We start from the raw sequence: 17,500 nt of genomic DNA, 5'->3' as shown, positions 1-17,500 counted from the left end.
CAACGACTACCGCCCTGTAGCCCTCACCTCCATAGCCATGAAGTGCTTTGAGAAGCTAGTGAAGGGCTACATCTGTTCCTCCCTCCCCATCAACCTGGACCCTCTGCAATTTGCATATCGCCCCAACAGGTCCACGGAGGACGCCATAGCCCATGTGCTGCACACAGCAGCATCACATCTGGACAAGAGGCAGGGGAACTATGTGAGAATGCTGTTCATCGACTACAGCTCAGCATTCAATACCATAGTCCCCTCCAAACTCATAGCCAAGCTCAGGGACCTGGGCTTGAACTATGACCTGTGCCAGTGGGTCTTGGACTTCCTGACGGGCAGACCCCAGGTGGTAAGAGCCGGCAACTGCACCTCCTCATCCATCACGCTCAACATAGGGGCCCCCCAGGGCTGTGTTCTGAGCCCCCTCCTCTACTCCCTGTACACACATGACTGCGTAGCACAGCGGAACAACAACACCATCATCAAATTTGCTGATGACACAGTAGTGGTGGGCCTGATCTCTGCCAACGACGAAAGGGCCTACCTGGAAGAGGTAGAGAACCTGTCACAGTGGTGCCAGGAGAACTGCCTCTCCCTGAACGTCAGCAAAACAAAAGAGATGATTGTGGACTTCAGGAGGTCGGGGGTCAAGGACTACAGCCCCCTCAGCATCGACGGGGCACCGGTTGAGAGAGTGAACAGTTTCAAGTACCTCGGAGCCCACATATCCGAGGACTTGACATGGACCACACACATTGACAGTGTCGTGCTTATATGTTATATAGAGAGTGTTGTGAAGAAGGCACGACAACGCCTCTACTTCCTCAGGCGCCTAAGGAAGTTCCAAGTCAGTCAGAAGATCCTTAGGAACTTCTACTCATGTACAATAGAGAGCATCCTGACCGGCAACATCACCTCCTGGTTTGGGAATAGCACTGCACAAGACCGTAGCAGACTACAAAGAGTGACACGTTCAGCCGAACGCACAATTGAAGGGGGGCTTCCCACCCTCCAGAACATTTACAACAAGCGGTGCAAGGGGAAGGCTAAGAGAATTATTAAGGACTCGAGCCACCCGAACAACTGCCTCTTTGAACTGCTGCCGTCAGGCAAGCGATACCGAAGTCTTAAGGCGAGCACAGAAAGACTCAGAAGGAGCTTCTATCCCCAGGCCATCAGGCTGCTAAACGAACAATAATCGCTAAACGAACAATAATCACTATGCAACAACCATCAAATGCACACAGCACACACACCCACACGCACACACTCACTCAAACAAACAACACACTGCAGCACCCACTCTCCACACTTTAGATCACACAAACACACTTACACTTTATATTTATTGATAAAGGATTTGCACTACAACTCGTACACCTACTGTGAATTGTACCTAAACTGCACCTCGTCCATTTATGCCTTGCACTATATAGTATTGTATATTAGTACACTGCACAGTATTGTATATTGTATGGTAACTACGTCTACGAACATTGTACATATGTCTAAACTGAACACTGTGACCTCTTTTTTTACTTCTAATCTTTACTATGTTTTTATTTCATACTTATCTTGTCATGCACAGTCTCTGGAGCGCAACAGTAAGAAGCATTTTGTACAAAAGTATTCTGTACCTCTGTATGACAACTATTAAAGAAACTTGAAAACTTGAAACTTGAACTTGTTGTTGTTACTGCTGCTGTTGCTATTGTTGTTATTACTGATTTTTTTTTGTTGATTTGTTGAAAAAGACTAGTGTTGTTGCTATGAAAACACTTGTTAAAAACACAGCATAGAAAATGTAAATGTTCATATTGAATGAACAATAAAATGATTAGGTCTACGTTTCGACACTTGTATAATTTAAAATGCAAGTCATGATACAAAGGACAATAGGACACAAAGACTTCAGCGTTTGTAATGGAGAGGACAGACGGACGGACGGACAGACAGACAGACAGACAGACAGACAGACAGACAGACAGACAGACAGACAGACAGACAGACAGACAGACAGACAGACAGGCAGCTCACCTGCTTTAGCGCCTCCTGCAGGCCGGAGGGCACCAGGTGGTGGAGCTGCAGCTCTCCCTGCACGGTGGACAGCCAGGCCTGACTCTGCTGCAGGGTGTCCTGGTGACTGACGTGTCTCTGGAGCTCCCTGTCCAGACTCTGGTACACCTGGGGGGGGGGGGGAGAGGAGCGTGAGACATACACCTGGTGAGAGAGAGAGAGAGAGACATACACCTGGGGGGGGGGGGGGGGGGGGGGAGAGGAGGAGCGTGAGACAGAGAGATACATACACCTGGGGGGGAGAGAAGGAGCGTGAGACATACACCTGGTGAGAGACAGAGAGAGACATACACCTGGGGGGGGGGGGGGAGCGTAAGACATACACCTGAACAGTGTTGTATAACTCACACCAGACTCAAAAAGAGAGGCGATCGCTCTTTTAAGGCCGTGGCCCCCAAGCTGTGGAACCAGCCCCCCTGGAGATCAGAACTGCCCCCTCGCTGGAGACATTTAAGTCCCGACTAAAAACTCACTTTTACTCCCTAGCCTTCAATAGACCCTGATTCTCCCCACACCCTAACTAACTCACACCCTAACTAACTCACACGCTAACTCACACCCTAACTCACACCCTAACTCACACCCTAACTCACACACTCCCATGCCCCTCCCCCCTGTATCTGTGCTTGTGTTCTTCTGTCCCCTGTGTGCTCTACTGTACTGAGTGCTACTCTATCTTCTGTCCCCTGTGTGCTCTACTGTACTGAGTGCTACTCTATCTTCTGTCCCCTGTGTGCTATACTGTACTGTGTGCTACTCTATCTTCTGTCCCCTGTGTGCTCTACTGTACTGTGTGCTACTCTATCTTCTGTCCCCTGTGTGCTCTACTGTACTGTGTGCTACTCTATCTTCTGTCCCCTGTGTGCTCTACTGTACTGAGTGCTACTCTATCTTCTGTCCCCTGTGTGCTATACTGTACTGAGTGCTACTCTATCTTCTGTCCCCTGTGTGCTCTACTGTACTGAGTGCTACTCTATCTTCTGTCCCCTGTGTGCTCTACTGTATTGAGTGCTACTCTATCTTCTGTCCCCTGTGTGCTCTACTGTACTGAGTGCTACTCTATCTTCTGTCCCCTGTGTGCTATACTGTACTGTGTGCTACTCTATCTTCTGTCCCCTGTGTGCTCTACTGTACTGAGTGCTACTCTATCTTCTGTCCCCTGTGTGCTCTACTGTACTGAGTGCTACTCTATCTTCTGTCCCCTGTGTGCTATACTGTACTGTGTGCTCCTCTATCTTCTGTCCCCTGTGTGCTATACTGTACTGAGTGCTACTCTATCTTCTGTCCCCTGTGTGCTGTACTGTACTGAGTGCTCCTCTATCTTCTGTCCCCTGTGTGCTATACTGTACTGTGTGCTCCTCTATCTTCTGTCCCCTGTGTGCTCTACTGTACTGAGTGCTCCTCTATCTTCTGTCCCCTGTGTGCTCTACTGTACTGAGTGCTACTCTATCTTCTGTCCCCTGTGTGCTATACTGTACTGAGTGCTCCTCTATCTTCTGTCCCCTGTGTGCTGTACTGTACTGAGTGCTACTCTATATTCTGTCCCCTGTGTGCTATACTGTACTGAGTGCTCCTCTATCTTCTGTCCCCTGTGTGCTCTACTGTACTGAGTGCTACTCTATCTTCTGTCCCCTGTGTGCTCTACTGTACTGTGTGCTACTCTATCTTCTGTCCCCTGTGTGCTCTACTGTACTGAGTGCTACTCTATCTTCTGTCCCCTGTGTGCTATACTGTACTGTGTGCTACTCTATCTTCTGTCCCCTGTGTGCTCTACTGTACTGAGTGCTACTCTATCTTCTGTCCCCTGTGTGCTCTACTGTACTGAGTGCTCCTCTATCTTCTGTCCCCTGTGTGCTGTACTGTACTGAGTGCTACTCTATCTTCTGTCCCCTGTGTGCTATACTGTACTGAGTGCTACTCTATCGTCTGTCCCCTGTGTGCTATACTGTACTGTGTGCTACTCTATCTTCTGTCCCCTGTGTGTTCTACTGTACTGAGTGCTACTCTATCTTCTGTCCCCTGTGTGCTCTACTGTACTGAGTGCTCCTCTATCTTCTGTCCCCTGTGTGCTCTACTGTACTGTGTGCTCCTCTATATTCTGTCCCCTGTGTGCTCTACTGTACTGTGTGCTCCTCTATCTTCTGTCCCCTGTGTGCTATACTGTACTGTGTGCTACTCTATCTTCTGTCCCCTGTGTGCTATACTGTACTGAGTGCTACTCTATCTTCTGTCCCCTGTGTGCTCTACTGTACTGAGTGCTACTCTATCTTCTGTCCCCTGTGTGCTATACTGTACTGAGTGCTCCTCTATCTTCTGTCCCCTGTGTGCTCTACTGTACTGTGTGCTCCTCTATCTTCTGTCCCCTGTGTGCTCTACTGTACTGAGTGCTTCTCTATCTTCTGTCCCCTGTGTGCTATACTGTACTGTGTGCTCCTCTATCTTCTGTCCCCTGTGTGCTATACTGTACTGTGTGCTCCTCTATCTTCTGTCCCCTGTGTGCTATACTGTACTGTACTGAGTGCTCCTCTATCTTCTGTCCCCTGTGTGCTCTACTGTACTGTGTGCTCCTCTATCTTCTGTCCCCTGTGTGCTCTACTGTACTGAGTGCTACTCTATCTTCTGTCCCCTGTGTGCTCTACTGTACTGAGTGCTACTCTATCTTCTGTCCCCTGTGTGCTATACTGTACTGAGTGCTCCTCTATCTTCTGTCCCCTGTGTGCTATACTGTACTGTGTGCTACTCTATCTTCTGTCCCCTGTGTGCTCTACTGTACTGAGTGCTACTCTATCTTCTGTCCCCTGTGTGCTATACTGTACTGAGTGCTACTCTATCTTCTGTCCCCTGTGTGCTCTACTGTACTGAGTGCTACTCTATCTTCTGTCCCCTGTGTGCTCTACTGTACTGAGTGCTACTCTATCTTCTGTCCCCTGTGTGCTCTACTGTACTGTGTGCTACTCTATCTTCTGTCCCCTGTGTGCTATACTGTACTGAGTGCTACTCTATCTTCTGTCCCCTGTGTGCTCTACTGTACTGAGTGCTACTCTATCTTCTGTCCCCTGTGTGCTCTACTGTACTGAGTGCTACTCTATCTTCTGTCCCCTGTGTGCTGTACTGTACTGAGTGCTACTCTATCTTCTGTCCCCTGTGTGCTATACTGTACTGTGTGCTACTCTATCTTCTGTCCCCTGTGTGCTATACTGTACTGTGTGCTACTCTATCTTCTGTCCCCTGTATGCTATACTGTACTGAGTGCTACTCTATCTTCTGTCCCCTGTGTGCTATACTGTACTGTGTGCTACTCTATCTTCTGTCCCCTGTGTGCTATACTGTACTGTGTGCTACTCTATATTCTGTCCCCTGTGTGCTATACTGTACTGAGTGCTACTCTATCTTCTGTCCCCGGTGTGCTGTACTGTACTGAGTGCTTCTCTATCCCTGTGTTGGCCTACTGTTGTCCTGTTCTCCAACTGTACTGTCTTGTCCTGCTGTACTCTTAGATGTGCATGTAGACGTGCCGAGAGGAAGTGGAGGAAGGACAGGTTGCATGTCTCCCTCCAAATCCTACACAGCGCTCTGTCCATCTACCAGACGGCTGTCAAAATTTCTAAAACAACTTACATTTCTAACCTAGTCACAACAAATTCCAATAAACCCCAGGCCTTGTTCAAAGTCCTAAACTCCCTCACCAACCCCTGTGCCACTCCCTCTGTCGTACCTTCATTAGCTCTATGTGAAGGCTTCCAACACTTTTTCATCAGCAAAGTCTCTGCCCTTAGATCTCTCTCCCCCGAGGTCATTGTTTTTAATAGTGCCCCCCCGACCCCCCTCATTGACGCACTTGGTCCCCTGGGTCCAAACCTCTCCACCTCTGTCAGGAACCTCGGGATCATCTTCGACAGCAATTAAAAATTTGACAAACAGGTCAGCGCCGTAGTCAAAAACAGTTTTTACCACCTCAGACTCCTGGCGAAGACAAAGGCATACCTCTCCCAAAGTAACCTAGAGACGGTGATACATGCCTTTGTCACCACTCGCCTCGACTACTGCAATGCCCTCTACACGGGCATCGACAAATCCTTGTTTTTCGCCGCCTACAACTGGTGCAGAACGCAGCCGCGCGCCTCCTCACCAAAACAAAAAAACATGAGCACATCAGCCCAGTTTTGGCCTCACTCCACTGGCTGCCTGTCCGCTTTAGGATCGATTTAAAATTAGCCCTAAATGTTTTTAAATCACTAAATGGCACGGCTCCTCCCTATCTGTCTGAGCTCTTGCACCGCCACACCCCCCACCGATCCCTCAGATCAGCTAGAACTAGGCTCAAGACTAGGGGAGACAGAGCTTTCTCCACCGCAGCGCCTAGACTGTGGAACAGCCTCCCCCTCAGCGTACGGACCGCCCAGACCGTGCAGGCTTTTAAATCACTTTTAAAAACCTACCTGTTCTCCTTGGCCTTCCCCCCCACTTAATCACCACTAGACCCCTGGCCCTTCTATCCTCTTTGTTTTACTGTGTCCTACCTGTTTTTATTACTTTCATTGCTTTACTATGTTTTTAATCTTATATCTTGCATCACATTATTTTGTTTTTATCAACTTGCCTGTGAAGCACTTTGGTGCCAGCTGCCGCTGCCTGGAAATGTGCTATATAAATAAAATTGACTTGACTTGCTGTGCCTTTTGTAATTTTGTATTATGAATTTTATGCTTCGACTGTGCAGCACTTTGGTTGGCTCTTGAGTTTTTAAACGTGCTTCATAAATAAATGACTCGACTTGAAATTACTTGACTTGGTGCTGCAGATGTGCTGATGTCACCCTGAACAGTGCTACTCACCCGCTGGGTGGCGCTGCAGATGTGCTGATGTCACCCTGAACATGCTACTCACCCGCTGGGTGGCGCTGCAGATGTGCTGATGTCACCCTGAACATGCTACTCACCCGCTGGGTGGCGCTGCAGATGTGCTGATGTCACCCTGAACAGTGTTGCTCACCCGCTGGGTGGCGCTGCAGATGTGCTGATGTCACCCTGAACACTGTTACTCACCCGCTGGGTGGCGCTGCAGATGTGCTGATGTCACCCTGAACACTGTTACTCACCCGCTGGGTGGTGCTGCAGATGGCCGAGTAGCTGTCTCTCGCCCCCTGCTGGTGGGCCTGGACCTGCTGGCTGATCTTGGCCTGGACCTGGTCCGTGCAGCTGGCCACCAGGTCCTCGCCCTTCTGCTTCAGGCTCGTCAGACGCTCCTCGAAGCCGGCGATCTCCTCCATTATCGCCTGGGAGACGACGCGGCAGTTAGAGAGGGATGGCTAAGAACACTGTTATAGACCTGTTTGCTGTATACAAAACATACCGTGTTCAACACCGACTGAGTCACGTGACTAAGTTGCCTTCTACCTGCGTGAGCTGGTGCGCTAAAAAAGTACGACGGGGCTCTGTGGAGAAACCATGGCGCTCCCCTGACTAAAAGTTGTTTTAAACAACAATGGCTGGATGTAATTTTGCCAAATCAGCATGGCTGTGAGTGTGAGTCTTTCACCTTTTACATATCTACTGTAGCTTTGGCATGGATTGATTGTTTAGATCGCTAGCAAATATAGCGTAGTCCGCCCCGTTGTTCGGACCAGGATTGCGTTCCTTTTGCCCCCTTGATGCGCGCGCACACTGAGTCTGACGTGGACAGCGAACAGGTCTATTCGTTTTATAAAATTCTCCATGAAAAGATTGAGTGGAAAAATGCTACTAATCACAATCACACTACGTGCATTCAGACAAGACGCAATGTGATATTTAGACTCACTTCACTAGCATGAGTTAAGACCACTTGAGTTAAAGAATAAACACTTAAAGCCAAGTCTCCTTCACTGAACTGAACTTGAATAAATTAATACCCCGGCCCTCAAAACATGTCACATTGCTTTTTCTCTTAACAATAATACAGTTAGGCTATGTCACTCATTTGATTTATGTTAATAGTCGGTACTATAGTCTACCCATCTTACTCTGTATGATAGCATGTACAATAATGCTATATATGTACTGTATATATATATTTACCATATATATTTATCCACATCCGTCTGAATATACCTGCATATAATCCTTTTTACATATCTGTAGATACTATATCTATATCTGTACATATCTCTTACCTACTCTTACTAGTTACACTGCTGGCCAGCATGACTTACTACCATAGTGTCTTTATACCTGTATCACTGTACATATTAATACTATATCTATATCTGTACATATCTCTTACCTACTCTTACTAGTTACACTGCTGGCCAGTATGACTTACTACCATAGTGTCTTTATACCTGTATCACTGTACATATTAATACTATATCTATATCTGTACATATCTCTTACCTACTCTTACTAGTTACACTGCTGGCCAGTATGACTTACTACCAGTGTATTTATACCTGTATCACTGTATACAATAATACTATAACACTGTACATACATCTGATTAGCATTATTACTCAGTAGTACTCATTTATATATACTCCAGTTAAATCACCTGTACATTGTATATTTACTATTGCACTTTACTGTTACATTTGCACTCTGGTTGGATGCCAAATGTATTTCCGTTGTACTGTACTTGTGCTGAATGATGATGACAATAGATTTTAAGCTAAATCTAACCTAACATAATCTAATCTAACCTATCCTAACCTAATATAATCTAACCTAATCTAGTCTAGTCTAATCTAATCTAATCTAATGTAATCTAGCCTAATCTAATCTAGTCCAGTCTAATGTAATGTAATCGAGTCTAGTCTAACCTAATCTAACCTAGTCTAGTCTAACCTAGTCGAATCTAACCTAATCTATCCAGATCTAATCTAATCTCGTCACAGGGTTCAGAGATTTTCAGATTCCTTTATTGTCACAGCTTTTTAAATGTACATACATTCCGAAAACGTGAGATGCTTGTTTTCCTCGGCTCCTCGACCGTAGTAGTGTGCAATACAGTGCAACACAACAAATAGACTTTAATAATCATATACTATACAATATAACTTTACTGCTGGGTGGTGTAACCTGCTGGGTGGTGTAACCTGCTGGGTGGTGTAACCTGGGTGGTGTAACCTGCTGGGTGGTGTAACCTGGGTGGTGTAAGCTGGGTGGTGTAACCTGGGTGGTGTAAGCCCCTCACCTTGTGTCGGGCCAGGTGCTGGGTGGTGTAACCTGGGTGGTGTAACCTGGGTGGTGTAACCTGGGTGGTGTAAGCCCCTCACCTTGTGTCGGGCCAGGTGCTGGGTGGTGTAACCTGGGTGGTGTAAGCTGGGTGGTGTAAGCCCCTCACCTTGTGTCTTGCCAGGTGCTGGGTGGCCACCTCCATGCTGCCGGTCTGCATGGAGTCCGAGGTGACCAGCCGGCTGGACATCTGCAGGAGCCACTTCTCCACCTCCTGGAGCTCGCTGTTGTACTTCTCGTGCTCCTTCACCCACTCCACCAGGCTCTGCAGCTGGCTCTGAGGGTGAGGGTTAGGGTTAGAAGTTGTACTTCTCGTGCTCCTTCACCCACTCCACCAGGCTCTGCAGCTGGCTCTGGGAGACCACAGGGAATTATTATTATTCCTAGAGAGACATTTTGCAAGTATTATTTATTGTCTGATGCCACCTAGTGGGCATTCACTGGAACATGTGTCTGAGACTGTGGACAGGTGAGCGGCCTCAGCGTCGGCGTGACGCTCTATTTAAGCGGCACTCATAGCCATAGGCCTGTAATGAGAAATGCCCCGTGGGCGATCTGACTGGCTAACGGTACGTTGCATTGTTATCTCTTGTATGCGCTGATTATGTTCATAACTACCGTTTGTGTATGCATAGCACATGTGGCTAATGAATGCCGTTTTGTATCCCGTTTTTACATTATAGGTACATAATCGAACTGACTGTTAACTGACTGAATACTAACTAATGACTATCGACTAATGACTAGCTACTGCTGTCTAATAATTGACCACCCGGTGGCTGTTGGTTAATGACATTGGAGTGCTTGAGTGTTTGGATATGACATCCAAATAAATAACATTCAAGCAAAAGTCGGAATTGTTTCCTTTGGTCCGGATAAAGACAGTTGATGGCCTGCACCTTCCAAAGAGGAGATCTAGTTGACACACACTGACGGTGACATGCTAGATATTTGGACAACAACACACCCCTCTTGACCCACTCCACCAGGCTCGGAGAGACAACAGAGACCTAACCTGTACCTAATATGTAGAATTATTGTTTAATAATAACTAACCCTCTTCATCTCAGCTGCAGCCACTACAACACCCCCCTCTTCAGCACATGATCCCTCTCTTAATGAGTCTGACTCACAGGATGTGGACCGTGCCGTGTGTAGAAGTGTCATCATCAACAGGATGTGGACCGTGCCGTGTGTAGAAGTGTCATCATCAACAGGATGTGGACCGTGCCGTGTGTAGAAGTGTCATCATCAACAGGATGTGGACCGTGCCGTGTGTAGAAGTGTCATCATCAACAGGATGTGGACCGTGCCGTGTGTAGAAGTGTCATCATCAACAGGATGTGGACCGTGCCGTGTGTAGAAGTGTCATCATCAACAGGATGTGGACCGTGCCGTGTGTAGAAGTGTCATCATCAACAGGATGTGGACCGTGCCGTGTGTAGAAGTGTCATCATCAACAGGATGTGGACCGTGCCGTGTGTAGAAGTGTCATCATCAACAGGATGTGGACCGTGCCGTGTGTAGAAGTGTCATCATCAACAGGATGTGGGCCGTGCCGTGTGTAGAAGTGTCATCATCAACAGGATGTGGGCCGTGCCGTGTGTAGAAGTGTCATCATCAACAGGATGTGGACCGTGCCGTGTGTAGAAGTGTCATCATCAACAGGATGTGGACCGTGCCGTGTGTAGAAGTGTCATCATCAACAGGATGTGGACCGTGCCGTGTGTAGAAGTGTCATCATCAACAGGATGTGGACCGTGCCGTGTGTAGAAGTGTCATCATCAACAGAGCATTTTTCAGTCTATTATGCAACTTTAGCATTTTGTGCTCAGCAACACCCTAGAGACGATACATACAAATACAAACAACCTGGAACCCTTTTACCCCCTAGTGCACAACGATAATGGCTTCTGGCAGACGTGTCTGTGTGGAGAGAGAGAGAGAGGTCTGGCTATGAAAGGCTAGTAAAGTAATTGCTTCGTAGACGGGCTGAGTTTTTTAAAGAACATTTAGCTGCATCATAGGGAGGTGTGTAGTCTGACGTCACTTTAGTTTCCCGCGCGGTCCACCCGCATAGGGATTTATCATTGGGAAAATGTATTATCAGCTATTATAACAATTCTGCCTCATGGAAATTGAAAAGCTTTCCATTTGTGCACAAAATGAGTTCCCTTCTATCACTAACATTATTGTTTAAGCATTTTTGGTTGAAATAAAATGTGGCGATTTTTTTTTTATGATTAATTGTGAATATTTTCATGTTGAGCTATAGCTTGTGGATGAATAAGCACAGAAAGGTACACCATGCCAATGTTAATGCTGTATTTGTTTTAAACGAGACGATTTAGAAATGGGCAATGGGCAAATACATTGCGTTGAACAGAGGGTGGAACACGGAAAAACGGCAATGACGTAACCACTACACCTCCCTATTGCAGCTACTGCTGCCGCCTGCAGTACCTTGGCGTCCAGGCAGAGGTCGCTGTAGTCCTGCTGCAGCCGGCTCATGTTGTCGCTGATGGTGGCGTCCCGGACCGTGGCGAGCAGCGCCTCTCCCTTCTCCACCACGGACCTCACCGAGGACTCGTGAGACTGCACCGTGAGCAGGATGGTCTACGAGAGGAAGAGGAAGGGTGAGGGTGAGGGTGAGACTGCACCGTGAGCAGGATGGTCTACAAGAGGAAGAGGAAGGGTGAGGGTGAGGGTGAGGGTGAGGGTGAGGGTGAGGGTGAGACTGCACCGTGAGCAGGATGGTCTACAAGAAGAAGAGGAAGAGGAAGGGTGAGGGTGAGGGTGAGACTGCACCGTGAGCAGGATGGTCTACAAGAGGAAGAGGAAGGGTGAGGGTGAGGGTGAGGGTGAGGGTGAGACTGCACCGTGAGCAGGATGGTCTACAAGAGGAAGAGGAAGGGTGAGGGTGAGGGTGAGGGTGAGGGTGAGACTGCACCGTGAGCAGGATGGTCTACAAGAGGAAGAGGAAGAGGAAGGGTGAGGGTGAGGGTGAGGGTGAGACTGCACCGTGAGCAGGATGGTCTACGAGAGGAAGAAGAGGAAGGGTGAGGGTGAGGGTGAGGGTGAGACTGCACCGTGAGCAGGATGGTCTACAAGAGGAAGAGGAAGAGGAAGAGGAAGGGTTAGGGTGAGACTGCACCGTGAGCAGGATGGTCTACAAGAGGAAGAGGAAGAGGAAGGGTGAGGGTGAGGGTGAGGGTGAGACTGCACCGTGAGCAGGATGGTCTACAAGAGGAAGAGGAAGAGGAAGGGTGAGGGTGAGGGTGAGGGTGAGACTGCACCGTGAGCAGGATGGTCTACAAGAGGAAGAGGAAGGGTGAGGGTGAGGGTGAGACTGCACCGTGAGCAGGATGGTCTACAAGAGGAAGAGGAAGGGTGAGGGTGAGGGTGAGGGTGAGACTGCACCGTGAGCAGGATGGTCTACGAGAGGAAGAGGAAGGGTGAGGGTGAGGGTGAGACTGCACCGTGAGCAGGATGGTCTACAAGAGGAAGAGGAAGGGTGAGGGTGAGGGTGAGACTGCACCGTGAGCAGGATGGTCTACGAGAGGAAGAGGAAGAACACCTCGCTGTCAATCAAAACATTGTGCTGTATGTGGTATTATTGTTGTTATAATAAGTGGTCTACATGTTAAAATGAGTGTCTACATGTTATAATAAGTGGTCTACATGTTAAAATGAGTGTCTACATGTTATAATAAGTGGTCTACATGTTCAAATAAGTAGTCTACATGTTCAAATAAGTAGTCTACATGTTCAAATAAGTGGTCTACATGTTCAAATAAGTGGTCTACATGTTCAAATAAGTGGTCTACATGTTCAAATAAGTGGTCTACATGTTAAAATAAGTGGTCTACATGTTAGAATAAGTGGTCTACATGTTCAAATAAGTGGTCTACATGTTCAAATAAGTGGTCTACATGTTAAAATAAGTGGTCTACATGTTATAATAAGTGTCTACATGTTATAATAAGTGGTCTACATGTTATAATAAGTGTCTACATGTTAAAATAAGTGGTCTACATGTTAGAATAAGTGTCTACATGTTATAATAAGTGGTCTACATGTTAAAATAAGTGTCTACATGTTATAATAAGTGTCTACATGTTAGAATGAATGGTCTACATGTTAAAATAATAGCTCTACATTCTGACAGCCGTCACTGATATATAGTGTCTGGTCAGTAACATGGGTCTCTCAGTCCCTCCACTCTGCAGTAAACAGCCATCACTGATATAGAGTGTCTGGTCAGTAACATGGGTCTCCCAGTCCCTCCACTCTGCAGTAAACAGTCATCACTGATATAGAGTGTCTGGTCAGTAACATGGGTCTCCCAGTCCCTCCACTCTGCAGTAAACAGCCATCACTGATATAGAGTGTCTGGTCAGTAACATGGGTCTCCCAGTCCCTCCACTCTGCAGTAAACAGTCATCACTGATATAGAGTGTCTGGTCAGTAACATGGGTCTCCCAGTCCCTCCTGCTCTGCAGTAAACAGCCATCACTGATATAGAGTGTCTGGTCAGTAACATGGGTCTCTCAGTCCCTCCACTCTGCAGTAAACAGTCATCACTGATATATAGTGTCTGGTCAGTAACATGGGTCTCCCAGTCCCTCCACTCTGCAGTAAACAGTCATCACTGATATAGAGTGTCTGGTCAGTAACATGGGTCTCCCAGTCCCTCCACTCTGCAGTAAACAGTCATCACTGATATAGAGTGTCTGGTCAGTAACATGGGTCTCCCAGTCCCTCCACTCTGCAGTAAACAGTCATCACTGATACAGAGTGTCTGGTCAGTAACATGGGTCTCCCAGTCCCTCCACTCTGCAGTAAACAGTCATCACTGATACAGAGTGTCTGGTCAGTAACATGGGTCTCCCAGTCCCTCCACTCTGCAGTAAACAGTCATCACTGATATAGTGTCTGGTCAGTAACATGGGTCTCCCAGTCCCTCCGCTCTGCAGTAAACAGCCACATTATGCAAATCACTAAATCAATGGAGTAATTATTTAAAATATTAGAATAACCTTGTCATGCTTGTACCTTTAGATGTGGCTGATGTTTTTCTTAAAGCCTTATTGAACTTTATAGCATTATATTCTAGAAGGTTGTAGTGAATTCGTAAACACTGCCGTTATGTTCCAGAATGATCTTCCTACCCAGGGGTCATGACCTAATAGTATTTTCCGGAATATTCCATTGTGCCCCAGAGCAGTCGGGAGAGGAGTCCAGAATGTTCCATAATGTTCCCAATGTCAATATTGGATTATTGTCTCCTCAGAGACCAGAAGTCAATAGATATAATGTCTTACGAACCGTATTAAACACCTTGTGCCTTGGTGTTGCCAGCGTGCATATCATCTGTTGCTTTTTTTTGTTTATTCTTATTTTTTGTTGTACATTTGTATTGTATTTGTTTCGTCCAGGACCCCAGGAAGACTAGAGGCTCCTTCATGTGTCTCTAATGGGGATCCTTTGATAAACATTAGGGCTGACCTTCCAATTTTGTTTTGGAATTCGAAGCTTCGGGGGCCGAGATTCGATTTTAATTCGAACCTTCGAGATACAAATATAAAAAATTATTTAAAAATGTTTATGTTGTGGGACTTGTACAGCACTTTGTTCCACTTTGTCAGTGCTGTAAAGTTTAAACCTTTTTAAATCTTAGACAAACGAAACACTTTGCTTCCATGAAATATTGTAAGCCGTCATTTGAGGCTTTATAAAAGCAGCACAATGAACACAGATCTGTCGGTGCCGAGTCCGACCTCATCTTAAATAACAAACAGCATTGCTTGTTGTAGTTAACAAAGAGAGGCAGAGCTGATTTTGCAAAAGAAAATATATATAATCTTTTTATAATTTTATTTAATATATTTAAATTGTATTGTCCCATTCGAATCCCATGCCAATCGAACAAAGCTTGGAAGTATTTAAGACAGCCCTAATAAACATAAACATGAACACACAGCAGGAGCCGCTCTACCTTGTACTTGGCCAGCTGGGCCTTCTTCTGGTACAGCTCGGCCTTGGGCTCCACCACGGAGGCCAGCAGGTGCTTGGTCTCGCTCACCCACCCAGCCTGGGCCTTGTACTTGTCCAAGAAGTCCTTGGAGAGGGCGATGCACTTCTCCAGGGAGCCGTGCTCCATGCGCAGGGCCCCCGACAGACCCTCCAGCTGGGCGAGGCGGGCGTCCACCTGCTCCTGCAGCTCCTGCGCCTCCGCCTCCTCCAGGAAGACCAGGGCGCGCTCCGTCTTCTCCCGCATGGTCCTCAGGAAGGTGTGGCCCTGCTCCATCTCGGCCTGCAGGGCCTGGGGGGGCGCACAGACAGGGTTAGGGTTAAGGTTAAGGTGTGGCCCTGCTCCATCTCGGCCTGCAGGGCCTGGGGGGGCACACAGACAGGGGGGTTAAGGTTAAGGTGTGGCCCTGCTCCATCTCGGCCTGCAGGGCCTGGGGGGGCACAGACAGGGGGGTTAGGGTTAGGGTGTGGCCCTGCTCCATCTCGGCCTGCAGGGCCTGGGGGGGGGGGCGCACAGACAGGAAGACATGTGTAAATGGGAGGGCTGTACCAAATGTCATTTTTTAACATTCGAAGCTTCTATTGAAGTATTCGAACGAAGCTTTGAATGTCTGTCGTCATATTTTATGACGTAATCCAAAAAAATAATTTTTTATTTATTTTTTTATTATTAAATATCCTCAAACTAAATCCTCAATTTGAATAAAGTGATTAATCTGATAAAATTAGTATATATTTTTTTATTAAATAAACTTTCTTTAACACATTGGTTGCCAACAACGAGATTTCTCGTTATTTCTCGCCATGCGTTGGTTGCCAATAACGAGATTTCTCGTTATTTAATCGTTATTTCTTTTATTAGCGATATCCATTCATTTTTCATCCGTCCAGCCTGACGTTATCATTGGGAATGGCTCTGAGCTCGAAAAGGGCAAATACCGCCCCCTATCGTCTCCCGGATGGTAATGCACATCATTGGATTGGATTGAGTGGCCATGTGCATCAGAGAAAAACTCCAGTCCAGGGTTTCCCCATCTCTGGCAAGCAGTGTCTGTTACCAGATTCACTGGGGAGGCTCGGAGCAGCTTTCGATTATACGTTTCGGACTATAATGTTGGATAAATAAACGCGATCAATATTTGGAATGGCGATCAGGAATTGGATTCATCTTTTTGCAGAACATCTGATCTGAGGTAAGGACTCTATGTTACCAGTTTTGGCTTAATCAGAGTTGTTTTTCACAGCGTTCACAACGTGTGTGTGTGTGTGTGTGTGTGTGTGTGTGTGTCACGAATAAATGATTTTTCAGCCCGCTTTTGTATCGTGCATAAGAACACAAATACTCTCGATAATCTAGCGTTTATTTGAAAACGATTCATAAATCAGCCGGAAAATGACAACGTGTTTTGTGTATTCCAGTAAATGGCTATTATCACGGAACCTTTTTTTCTTTCTAGAAATCTCCAAAACTACACTCGTATTCAAAACGGTATAAAATGGAAATGTACTGATGAAAAAACAATCCGTTTTGTACATGTTGACTGCAAGCAAGTCATTGATAAGCGACGGGTGTATTAGACCCATAGCCATAATTTAAGATATAGTTTAATCGCTCGCAAATGTGCTCATCCTCCCATTGATTAACGTGCTGGCATCCAAGCGATAAATCATTATATCCGGCTAGCACACAATGTGTTAATGAATATAACTCATCAGTTTCATCAACATAAATAATCCAATAAGGGCACGGTTGGTACAAAAGTGATGGTGACATCTCGATGGAGCGCCGAGCGGATGCAGACAGGCTACATCATTTATGATAAATGTTTTATAATTTTTTTTATAATGAGTCATATACTATAATAGTATAATACTATAATATTAGTGTAGCCTAATCTTTATCTGCAACTGTGAAGAAACACACCATTAAACGGAATGAATAGACACGTATATAAAAATAAATTATCAAAATATTTTTATTCAAATATTGATTTAGAATTCGAATGTCAACATTATGAACGAAACTTCGAACTATTCGAACTATTCGGTACAGCCCTAGTAAATGGCTGCATTTATATAGAGCTTTTATCCAAAGTGCTCCTCATATTCACACACAGATGGCGGAGGCGACCATGCGAGGTGCCAACCTGCTCATCAAGGACACTTCTTCAACACGCTGCCCAGCAGGA

General features: G+C 46.5%; 1 protein-coding gene across 1 annotated transcript in view; it reads right to left on the bottom strand.

Annotated features, from left to right (window-relative positions):
- syne1b (spectrin repeat containing, nuclear envelope 1b) overlaps positions 1–17,500 on the bottom strand; it is a gene marked incomplete at its 5' end in the record, with an annotated part of 448,744 nt that overhangs the window by 220,082 nt on the left and 211,162 nt on the right. The window contains 5 exon segments of the mRNA XM_084310306.1: positions 2,032–2,178; positions 7,169–7,345; positions 9,388–9,555; positions 11,742–11,894; positions 15,277–15,603. Coding sequence (XP_084166432.1) covers positions 2,032–2,178; positions 7,169–7,345; positions 9,388–9,555; positions 11,742–11,894; positions 15,277–15,603 — 972 coding nt within the window.

Source organism: Notolepis coatsorum, assembly GCF_963971535.1.
Source record: "Notolepis coatsorum genome assembly, chromosome: 3".
NCBI classification, from domain to species: Eukaryota; Metazoa; Chordata; class Actinopteri; order Aulopiformes; family Paralepididae; genus Notolepis; species Notolepis coatsorum.
The sequence above is the reverse complement of the archived record's forward strand: the minus strand, read 5'-3'. Positions and strand labels throughout refer to the sequence as shown.